This window comes from Varroa destructor, unplaced genomic scaffold (genome assembly GCF_002443255.2).
Source record: "Varroa destructor unplaced genomic scaffold, Vdes_3.0 BEIS01000975.1, whole genome shotgun sequence".
NCBI classification, from domain to species: Eukaryota; Metazoa; Arthropoda; class Arachnida; order Mesostigmata; family Varroidae; genus Varroa; species Varroa destructor.
Window position 1 is genome coordinate 1,755 of NW_019212428.1, and position 12,353 is coordinate 14,107.

The window sequence follows — 12,353 nt, forward strand, 5'->3', positions numbered from 1 at the left end:
TATATATATAGAAAATAGCCGATGGCACGCAACACTTTTAATCTATAAGGAACGATTCTTTCAAACCAATAACTAAAAAGACCTGGAAAATCAACAAAACAAGAACAACAAACGCTCTTTTTTTTCTTTCATGCTTTAGTTTCCTAGTATCTTCAACAGCATATAGTTTTCTATTGTCATACTCCCTAGTTTACTTGCTTACTGAGTCTTGAACTTCACATTCACGATATTTCAGTTAACTCCATCGTGGCAGGCTTGTGTTGTTTATCCGCCTTTACAATTTTGAGTTTTGTAGTTTGCTCGTTTGTTATTTTTGCCGCCTAACATCCTCCCAGCTTTGTATATTCGTTATCAATTAGCGTTTGGCCATTATAATTGGAGTAGTATGTTTAGAGGTGACGTGAATTGGATCACCATATCTTTCATAGCATTGCTTCTCGCGTGCCGTTTTACATGTCCTCCCCGTACCATTTATTCGCTCCACGTAGCTATTACACGATGCTTAGTTCTTTTACTTGCGTTATAGGTACTACAAATTATTGTTACTTTGTATTTCATTATCGTTTTTCTATTCTTTCTCTGCGCGGCATATAACATGCACCAATACTGATCTGCACGACAATTTGAACGCGGCCATTCAAAATTTCAGACGAGTAGATATGTCTGCTCTTAGTTGGCTGGAAGAACGCCAAGTGCATACATTTTTCATCTAATAGTCGTCACCCCCCACATATGCCGCGGGCAGCAGAAATCAAATTAGGCGCTACGCTAGATTTTGGCAATTACATCAAAATCGTACTAAATAACAAGTGTTAGTCATCCAATTAATCTTATTGCTAGACAATGCATTACATGATTACAGGACTGTAGACGAAGTGGATCGTCTCCCCTGTGTTCTGAGCAATTCTTAAACAGACGCAAAACGCGATTTGATGACCCGTTCCAGTTAAAACTTCGAAAAGTTCGAATTTGTGCATATACCTTTTCAGCTTCTTTTACGACCGTATTTAATTGCCGTCACGTAGTTCGCTTCTGAACTTAAACAGCGTCGGAATAAGCTTTACAATTATGTCCTTAATATTTCTATACCTGCGTATTCACATATTATCGGTGTGGCTAAATCGTAAGCTACCTTCGAATGCTCGAACTAACTCCGCGAAGATTATCCCGCTAATAAAAGTCCAGTCAGCTGCCACGGGCAAAAATAGTTAGAATTTCGGGGGTACGTAAGTGACAACAAGTTGCACATTAAAATATTCTACTGAAGATCATGGTAATTATTCAATGTATGTTCGTTAGTACAATTGACTGTTTTTAAATTCAGCCTCAACACCGGGATATGCTAGCAGAGTGTTGAGCTTCCAAAAAAAACGAAACACATTTCCTTTCATGCTTTTCTCGTGCCATTAAATATAAGTTTTAGTTATGACAGTCAATAAAATTTTTCAAAACTATGGTAGTGACTTGTACGGCACTACAACAAAGTAAAAAGCAAAATTGTTGAATGCGTAACTTATTTGGTGAAAGTACACTAAATTATTTAATTAAATTAGCAACCGATTCATTGTGGGTGTTTGTTTTTCACTCAGATGGCAGCCGTTTTATTAGAAATAATTGAAGTTTAATTCTAGAATTATAATCATGGTGATGTTTATTATTATTATTATTGTTGTTATTATATTGTTCGCCTGTTAAACTCGATTCTAAATTAATAGACAGTGAAATAAGCCTTCAAGCGCTATCATCCGCTAAAAATCTCCTAGGCATTTGTAAATGGTTATATCTATTGTGAAGCGGCAATCTCTATGCGTCGTATGAATATTACTAATTTAAGTAAATGGTTGTCTTGCTTCTTATATGTATTAGTAATAACATAGTAAAAGCATAGTGTATCCATACGCCTGTGTGCAGTTGACCTTGTTGCTGCTGATATTCTCGATATTTCGTGATACGTTATTTTGTGACGTCATATCTACTAATATTGGTAACTGCGTTTACATCTACACTTGTTGTTTGCTCTTTCTGCCTTCATTCAGGAACATAACGTAGAAAACCCAAAGCAAACAGATAAGAAAATAGTGAATCAACGGCAATGTCTCAATGCCTAGTAATGGGAATTCACATAATATGAAACACAAAAACCTCGTATGCGTAAATAGTTTAATTATATGGGATAATAGCACTTATAGTATACGCTTGCTTCGCCAGATCAGCAGGATACTTTTACGTTACTGTTATTCAAACTTTAGTCGTATTTGTTTTATCCTAGATCGTTCTTAATGAATATATTATACTGTAAAGACACTGGAAAGTTTTGGCGAGATGGGTATTGCTGTATCTTTCCAGAAAAGTATTCACCAGCGCTCTTAAAAGCCATAATAAAATAGATTGATAAATTAAACGGAGATAGTACCACCTATTTCTTCTAAACTACGTGTTCTTTTCCATCAATGTTTGTTGACAAATGGGCAACAATCAATCACCTGGGCAAATAACAATGGGCAATCAAGCACGTGCTGACAACAATGATTTATATTTGATCTAGGAGGTGAGCAAGGCAAATGTGTCTCAACACGTCTCACCAACTCAGGATTTATATCACTTTCGATATGACGAAATAAAGTTCTGACGTATATATATATATAACACAGTAGGTCGAATAAAAACCCCGTTTTATTTTTTAGCAGAAATAGTCATCCTTCAACCTTATGGAAATGTGTGAACGCAGGTTTTCCAGCCCTTTTTTGGTATTTGAACACTGCACCCGAAGTCGTGGCATCCTAAAACTAAAGTTTGTAAATAAATGACACGTACTTGGAACTACGAGGGTGTAATTCACATGCCGCCAAAGTAAACTAAAACAGTTTTCCGAAGCCTTTTTCGATTAGGTACATGCATTGAAGGTTTCCAGCCTCTTAACTTGCTTTGTTACTCGCCCACGGAATTTCTCCAAAAGTGCCATGCACCTAGTTGAACGCAACAACTTAGAAATGGTACAATAAAAGTAACGCTGTTACTTCTAATACCCTCCAGTCAGCTGTAGTTTTACATTCCGGAAAAGGCTAGGACAGAGCTACGCAGGTTTTCCAATAGAGAATCTTTCTCATAAACGCTCAGAAATTAAATTTAATATAACTGGGGAAGTAACTAAACACCCGTTTATCAATTTAACGTGCACGCGCATATATATAAGAATATATATATATATATATATATATATATATATATGAAAGAGGACATTCGATTTTTAAAGTTGACTTATTTTTGGTTCCGCCCATCCAAGTCATAAACAAATGTCTCATGAATTCGTCTGACATCGTACATTTTAAGAATTATTAGACCGTTTCTCTTAGCTAAACGTGAACTGCTACGCCTCTGCAGCAAACGTCGCCCGAAACAGTATTCTGGAATCTTCAGAAAATGTATGTGTCATTGTTTTGACTCTAATACGTTTTCTGAATAAACTTGTCGGACTTGTTCATGCATTTTTCGCTCAACATTGTCAAGTTGAAACGAGATCAAACTAATGGGACATACGTATATGATTTGGGCGGGCGTAAATAGGGAAATCGTCAAAATATCGAAAAAATTAATGTATCGATTTACGCATATATATATATATATTAGGCATTTTGAATGTGTGTATTTATGGGCATGACGTGCGTCCTCTGTTAAACGATGAGACCGGAATCGGCTGGCACCAGCGATGGTCCAATATCCATGAATGCCAAAAAGCATCCGTTTAAGGATAACAGTATTTGTTCGCAACTTCTATCAGCCATCTGAGCAGGCAATCCATTTTTGCAACCCCAATATGATAACACACATTTATTCACACATATATGCGTGATGTTATATTATAACGGCATTATTATTGTTGGCTTACTGTTATAGCTCTGTCTTCAATACCTGTCGTTGGGCAAAGACATGATACAACACTTTCAGCGTTTATTATATTACACTCCACGTGTATTAGGTTGAAGTGCTCAGTAACATTCGTTTTTGAGACGTTCGGATCCTGGTACAAATTTAGTCTTTATTGCTGACCTTATTTCGAGTGTCGGCTGCTAACAGCATAGCTTGTCGACAAAGCGCACAACACTGACAACACGAAGGACAGCGCTTGACTGTCTCCAGATCCCAATGACCTCCCTTGCGAGAGGCATTACCGCATAGCGTACATGTGGCCATAATGCAGTTGGATTCAAAGTTCCCTGTAGAACCTTTTTTACCACCGCCTTTACCCCCCTTACCACCTTTAGCTCCCCTCCCGCCAGCTTTGCCTCCCCTACCCGCTGCCCTTGTTGCACGCAGTCCTGGAGCTAGAGATTGTTTCCGAGACTGGACACCCGACGGCGGCTCCGACGGCGGTTGGGAGCCTCCACCCAACAGCGATGGAACCTGGGAAATCTGGGAACCTTCTGATGGTTCACGGTTGGATGACACTGAGGGTCGTTTTGATACTGATGGAAGCGAAGGAATGGAACCCTGAGAGTTGGCAGCAGATGGCGCTCGAGTACCCTGAGAAGATGAGTGTATTGAACCATTTCGTGAAGATCGATGATGTTGTCCCGCGCCGTTGTGATGACCACCCCTCCCCGAGCCACCGCCATTCGAGCGGCTTCCATAGCGATGACTGTGTTTATCCGAACGAGACAATGACGTTGAATATTCCAGAAGATTGACCTGTGTAGACGCATTACGTACGGTCTTTGTGCATGAAGATACACTAATTAAACTGCGGCTCTTTTCGCCGATCGAATCAACATCACCAAGTGACGAATCTGATTGGGCCTGAGGTCTAAATGAGAGCAATTTACAGGATGAAGGAATTAATGCAGTAGTAGTAGAGATAGCTCTCTGATTTACTTCTAAACGCATTTGGTATTTTAGATCCTGCTGAATAACCAATACACTCTGAAAAGATTCCCGAATATCTGGATCTCGCGGTAAAATGTCTTCGTTTCCCTTATCCACTTCTTCAGCAATTTCGTCAACCTCTTGTAGGGGCTCAAGTTGATCATCATCATCATCAGTATCATCGTCTGACTTATTTTCCCCCTTGTGTCTATGCCGCTGATGTGGGCCGGATCTTCGGTGTTCAGGTTCCCTATTTCTGTCATCATTTGCATCGCCGCTTTCGTCATCGTCACCATCAGAATCGTCAGCCTTTGGATTTTCCTGCTGTTCGCGGATTGCGCCATTTCTGCCGGTTTGTACACCTCTCTCCCCAATATCTCTGCGCCCATTATCCTCTTTATCCCCACGATTTCCGTTTGAATGGTCATGATTACTATTTCCATTGGAGTCGCCATTACTGCTACTGCTGTTGGAGTTATGGTTGCTGTCTTCGCTGTGGTGCTCGTGGCTATCTTCCCTTGCTGATGAGCGTTCCTCGGTTTGACGTCCGCCTTGAGCCCTTTCTTGGCCTCCATGTTTTTGATTGGCACCGCTTTCCTGCCGATTCCCGTCATCATCACTATCATCCGTCGAATCTCGGCCACTTCCTCCGTATCTTCCCCGTCTACTACTACTACTGCTACTATTACTACCATCGTTTCTTTCCCCATCCACATAGAGCCCTAACTCGTCACCCTCTTCTACATCGGCATCGTCCTTTTCCCCAGCATCTTCGCCTTCAAATAATAACTCACTGTCACATCCTTCTGCCTTTGAAGTGTCCTGATCATCGTCGTAATCGTCATCCCGACTGACAAGGAAATTCCAATCATACATCACTCGGATTCTATGGTTTTCATCTTTCAACATCTTGTTATTGTTATTCTGTTCCTGTCCAAGCTGTATGGCCACTTCACTGTCGTCCTCTTGTTCGATTCCGACTAGGACCTCATCGTCATCATCGTTGTCAACGAACTCATCATTACCGACCGAGAAATTTAGGATCGAGGAGGAACGGTCGGAGTAGCCCCACGACTAATTGACGCGTTTTTCCGATCAGGATTTTATTTGTTAGTAGTGAACCAGGTTAATATTGGTAAATGTGAATTTAATGTAAGAAGTATAAAATTATTTAAGTATGCATTTGTTTAATACATAAATTGATTTCAAGTTCGCAATACGTTATGCAGATTGTTGGTTGTTGAGACAATTGGTGATATCCGCAGTAGTGGTAGTGGCAGCGTGCGTAAGAAAAGAAACAGAAAGACGCGCTTACATGTTAGTCTTTGAAACATTGGCATAATTATGATTTGATTAAATTGTTTAAAAAAATATTGTGGACACACGTTCGTCCTTTCAGAGGACGCAATCGCACACTGCTACTTGTCATTTAGCCGATATCCCCGTCAAACGTTACCGCTGACAAAGTATTCTTCTAAGTTAGAACCGTGGAGACTAAAACTCCAGATTTTACTCTTATCAATGCCCGTTGGTTATCAATAGCATTAAAGCATATTTATGTAACTATTAATTACTCCTACAGGTTACATTATATTAATTACTACTACTACTACTACATTATGGCTCCCGTAAATTTTTCAAAACTGTCACCTTGTCCTTTCTTGCTCTATTCAAGAAAGATATTCCGGTGGATAGATTGGGTTTGCTGAAATCCAAACATCAAGAGACGCAATTTTTACGGAAACGCCCAAAACCTACTTATCACATACAATATTGAGAGAATTAGCTCAAACAGCAATGTACTCGAAGAAGTTGATCGTAACGAGCTTTCTGCATGCCAAAAAAGTTTTTAACACCCCTACCTTGAGCAAGGTGTTTACTCTCTTGAAGAAGGGACAGATCTCTCGATACCTGATTTCTCTGATCTCCGGGTATTTATAATCGGCGGCCATCGGAAAGAATATTTTTTCTATGACCGTAGAAGCCACACATTGGTTTACATTGAGCTTACTACAATGCATTCTGCTGTATGATGGCTTTTGCTTTTGGACGACCTTCTTGGAAGCATAAATTATTGCCTACACAGAGGACATTAGGAGAACTTCGAGTAGGAAGAAAAGTAGGACGCAGGAGTGCAGAGCGTAGGGCGAATCAAATGCTCACAGAAATATGATATAGATAAAAGACGATGGGTTATTATTGGCCCTTACGAAATCGGAAACCATACTACTCACTAGCACAAGAAAGATATTTCTCACGCTTTATGACTTAATGTTAACAAAATTTATTTTCTTATTATCCACCGTAATCGTAAAAGATATCTATCTTCTACGGTGATACTGGGTAATAAAAAAATGAATTTTGTTAAAATTTTGACAAGACACTTGAGAATTAAGCTAAATCATCCAATATGGTGCATGTACCACATTAGAGGAGCTGTTGCAACAGTTATCGAAGTACCTATGGAACTACTGACAACTCTACGGAACACTTACGGGCCTAGAAAGAGGAAGCAAATGTTCGTAATGGCAGCCGCGGAATCGATTGCACTGTTTAGGATTTCTGCCTAGACTCTGCTAGTGTCTACGGGCAACACGGCCAAGAACTCATTACGCACAACACAGCGAGTCCTAACATTAAAGGTCACTCTAACGCATGGCACTATCAGCACACACACACTCATGATTTGACCACATGGGGACCACACCTTGCAACTTAAATATAATAGAGAAACGTCTCATGGCACGACTGGATAGAAGACGCTTAAGAAAGAATCATTGCCATAATTGGCATATGTCAAAATGAAATGGAACTCCACGCGCAAATTCACTCCAGACGCGGTCTTTAAAGACATTATCCTTAATATTGAGGTCTGGATCACACGGCCTGGCGGAGAACTTATCTACTACCTCAAGCAAACGCCTTCAAAATTTACCTGTTTAGGATAGGGAAGGACCCTTCAGGCAACTGTGTACCATACACGAAAAGAATTGAACGCATGACTTATCATACGCTAGCAGCGTGCTTGCTTATGTTTTGGAAATGCAGAAATACTGCGTTCCCTTGGTGATTAAATAAAAGGTATGCTACATCACTCGATTGCACGAATGTTAAGGTAAATGGGAGATCCTAGCTAGGGTGGTTTTGAAGGAAAGGATTGTCGGATCGGAAGGTGTCTGGCGGGCATACAGACATTTCCAACAGTTCTCCGCGGCCAGAGGGTTCACGGAGGATACGATTTAGCTCATTTGGTGAGGTACGAAACCTAACCAGAATGACTCCGCGTTGATTACTCGGTGGCGTAAGCCGCCCCTTCTATCAGCCTGCAATACCGTTGATCAATATCTAAGCTGACTGCGAATAAAGCTTTGAAAAGGAATCAAGAACTAGGGGACAAGGGTCTCAGCGGAAACAAATCAACTGTCAGGGTCAAGCCCACACTCGGCCCACATATGATAAATGTTTGGCTCGTACTTTTATTTTTATACTTTTATTTTTTTTTTAAAGAAGACAAACAGGTCCATAATTTTTCGGAAACGATACTGTTTCTGGCTTGATAGGTACTTTCGGTTACACCAGTAAAACTATGCCTCTGAAGTTGCTTGTTCTAGAGAAAACATAAGCGCAAATTAATGGAAAAGTAGCCGTGTTGGAAATCACTGGCATATACATTCACACGCCTTTTAAGACAGATCACTTAATTTTGTACACGATAAGAGCCTTACTACAAAGTTCACCTATGTATTACGGCTGTTATTATCTACCTGGGAAAAATGCACATGTCGATCAATGTGTTAAAATAATAAAATAGCGAATCGACGATATAAAGATCCAAATTAAAGAAATCGACTTTTGCAGTAAAATATGACTGAGACTCTAATGGAAAAACAACGACTTCTGTAAAGACTGTTAATCATTTAAGTGAAAACACCTAGATCCTTCGTAAGACACGTAGCCCATCACGATGCTAGCTATTAGCTAATCCATGATAGCTGCTGGTTTGTATGTTTATAGGGTTTTTATGGGGAGCAACATTCTTTAAAAACACGATTTTTAGCCAATAAACGTGTTTTTAGAAGAAATACAGTTGTAAGTGGTTAGTACTTTTGCTTGCGCTATTAGCAAAGCTAAATAACGCCGATGTTGAGAAACGATGTTATTTTCGTATTCATACCTGAATTATACAAATCCAGTTACTCAGTCCGGACATCATACATCCTTAATTTTTAACTTTTTTCTGAGGCTGTGTAATCTTTAAGGGATCTTGCAGTTTGTGCTTTTTTATATAATAAAGAAACTTATTCAGTTCCGATTTTTCTTCTAACTACATGTTCGTGGAACCTATATGCATCAAACACTACAATAAATCCGAATGTGCTGTCCTTGACTAGCAAATATAGAGTAAAAATATTTAGTTGGAAGACGCAAGCCAAAAACTTTCTACATCATCTCTGACCTGATTATGCCTGGATATAATAACAAGGTTGGAGAGGTGAAAAGAAATATAAGAAAACAAATACCATTTCTCGCAAAGCACATCATAAATTAATTCGAATCTACCGAAATTCTATAAACCTGCTTTTTAATATTAATAGAAAAAGAATGTCCCTTCATTACTTCGATCGACAGTTTTAAAGCTGTTTACATGATAGCATATAAGCTGTTTACTGATAATAAAATACCACACCGTTGGAACAGTCTAGGTATCTAAGTCGTAGAGATGTAAAACAAGTTGGATCTTATTAATACTCGAGTAATCTACATAACAGGGTGATCAACTGGCAAGTTACTGGCAAATGCTGCATGTGCCGTACTCAGTAAACAACATATAATCATGACTGCCTTCCTTCCTGTGAATGACCTAATTAAGTGACCTATGGTTATATTTAGGCTAAACAGTGTAGGCAATGATAACCATGGTAATGAATCCACGCCCGTGATGCTTTTTGACACATAATTAACAGCAAAGTATGCACAACAATTTATCTACAATTAATAAATCTTAAAAATAATGCTCAAACTTACGAGGGGGCAACTGGCCTCGGTCGGTTGGGTATCTGGGGAGGAAGAGGGGTGGGCCGACCCACGGGAGGTGGTGGAGCACTTCGGGGGCCCGTAGGACCCGCTGATCCCGGGTTCGTCGGAGGACGCCTGTTTCCGCCCGGTGATGTCGGTGGATCGGACGACTGTAATTTGAGCAAACAGTTTCTAATACTACTTTCTTTGCGTAATGTAACGGAGCAATTATTTTGCTACAACCTTCGGCTAATTACTTATTAGTTTAGAAATTTCGATTTTATATATATCTATATATATATATATATATATATATAATTAGCTTAATAATGTGCACACATTACACTATATATGTCATTACTTGATAGTTACTTGTTGGAAGTATCGATTGTTCTGAGGACACACCTGACTGGGAGGCAGCCAGTCCTGTTTGACTGGCGGAGGAGCAGGGTGGTATGCTGTTGACATCGAAACATCGCCTACATGAAAGACGTTTCGAAAAATTATAATAATAACAATTAATATTACTGATCTACCGGAGCTCTTTTTAAGTCAGACTACTGATAATATAGTGTTTGGATATTTTTCAAAAAAGGTGAGTTATATTTGCGTTACACACAATATTTTTTAACATTTCCCCCGCGTTAAAAAAAATTACATAGTTTTTATGCGTACTTTTGGAAAAAATAATGCGACCACTAATATCTGCTCATACGATTTGTCGTTAAATTTCACCAGTAGCTGTAACTACATAATGATTCTTTCCAATGTTATAGTAGAGATCACTGAAGAAAAACTTAAAAAAATAAAGCCCGTAGATCAGAAAAAATGATATGTTTGTTTTACGGACTCTGCTTTTTGGAGGAAGTGCAAAGGAATAATGCAGATTATATACTTCTATCGCAAAGCATTTTGTGATTTCTTGTTTTCATGATTTTTGTAATTTGCCTCTTTCGGATAGTTATTAAAAAGCGTTTTTGTGAAAGCCTTTATGTACATAATGCTTATGTGTGTCACTTCACTCCAGAGCCTCCGTTCGCAATTAAGTAATAAAGAAATTATCATAAATGATGCTTATATTTTGCTACAAATACAAATCTATCAATAATCGATTGGTTTAACCACGTCAAGCACACCTGTAAGGTTAACACACAATAATGATATGTGTTAATCTTACCAATAATTTGTAAGGCCTCTCTGCAGGCATGGTACATGCGAAGCATCTCTTCTCGACGAGCAGCTTCCTCTGGCGATTCCTCCATCATCTGACTTTGATCTCCCGACGCGTATAATGCTGCCAACAGTTCGCCGTAAATAAAGTCCTTCGTGTTGTTGATACAAAGATACATGATGACTTTGGGAACGAGATCTCGGAATGTTTTGGTTATAATTTTCATGTATGAGTCCACGAGGTTGCGAATCGTCTCGACTTGTCGCTCGAGTTGTGGGTCCATCGAGCCCGAGCCCATTCCGCCCTCTCCGCCCTCCGTCGCTCCCTCCTCGCCCACTTCTGAACTCTGTCGCTCGGGGTATACGCCTGCTCGGAGGAACGACGCCTGGATACAGCGACAGTGTAAAAGTAGGCAAATTCAAAGCAAACAGTTATTATCTGGGTATATTATAGAGTGGCGATCGGGCTTATAACTGGTGAGAAACAAAATTAATGGTTCAGCATATCTGCGGTTGCACTAGCTGCTAAAGACAGCAAAAAGGGAGTTTTAGGTCAAACAGATATTTTAAAAAGTATAATAGATAACAAGTATGTAGCAGTACGAATCATGCGAATGTGAGGATTAAAAACTAGTAACCAGCTATTATGTACCCTTTGTAACATTTGTCCGTAGAGTGGCCTCTGGCTTTGCTGTTTATGTCACGTCGGATAATTACAATATTTTCGGACATATAGCAAATTTATGAAATAGAGCAACGGGAAATAAAACCACAGTTCCTTGCTTACACTTTTTAAAATTAATTTTGGATTATATTAGTAAAATAACAAAAAAAAAACTAAACTTGGAAATAATTGCTAAGCACTCAGTTAACGAAGGAAGTAAATTTTACTCAAAAATACATACGTAGAACATCAAACAGAATAAACCTTAGCTATAAAATAGTAAATGCAAAGGATTATAAAATAAAGCATGGTCAAAAGACATCGGTTAAATCGACAATTATAACACAGCCTTTTGCCACACCATTTTCCGATTATACTGGAAGTTATAAAAAGACCGCTTAAAAATAATATACGTATTACAACATCCAAGGAAGTGCGTATAATCTCGATTATACCTCAATTTTCAACTGGATCTGGGTTAGCCAATATTTTTAGCTACTCCAGACTTTTCGAAAATAATAACTAATTATAATATATATAATAATCCTTTTTCTTATTCAATTGTGGGCAGTTAAAGTTACATTATCATGCGTTCCTAATCTCAACTTCGGTCTGATTTTCGTGTGAGCTGATGGTACTAGGG

General features: G+C 39.0%; 1 protein-coding gene across 17 annotated transcripts in view; it reads right to left on the minus strand.

The window, feature by feature from the left end:
* Nucleotides 1-1,248: 1,248 nt before the first annotated feature.
* The window catches only part of LOC111255193 (uncharacterized), a 39,854-nt gene continuing 28,749 nt past the window's right edge, over nt 1,249-12,353 (minus strand). For 16 of the 17 annotated variants that reach the window (XM_086976462.1, XM_086976461.1, XM_086976464.1 and 13 more), the window contains 4 exons: nt 11,054-11,432; nt 10,249-10,355; nt 9,886-10,046; nt 1,249-5,934 (listed from right to left, as the gene is read on the minus strand). In XM_086976462.1, coding sequence (XP_086832588.1) covers nt 4,030-5,934; nt 9,886-10,046; nt 10,249-10,355; nt 11,054-11,432 — 2,552 coding nt within the window. In that variant the 3' untranslated portion in view covers nt 1,249-4,029. The remainder of the gene's footprint in view (nt 5,935-9,885; nt 10,047-10,248; nt 10,356-11,053; nt 11,433-12,353) is intronic. The other variant, XM_086976460.1, reaches the window with a different exon arrangement.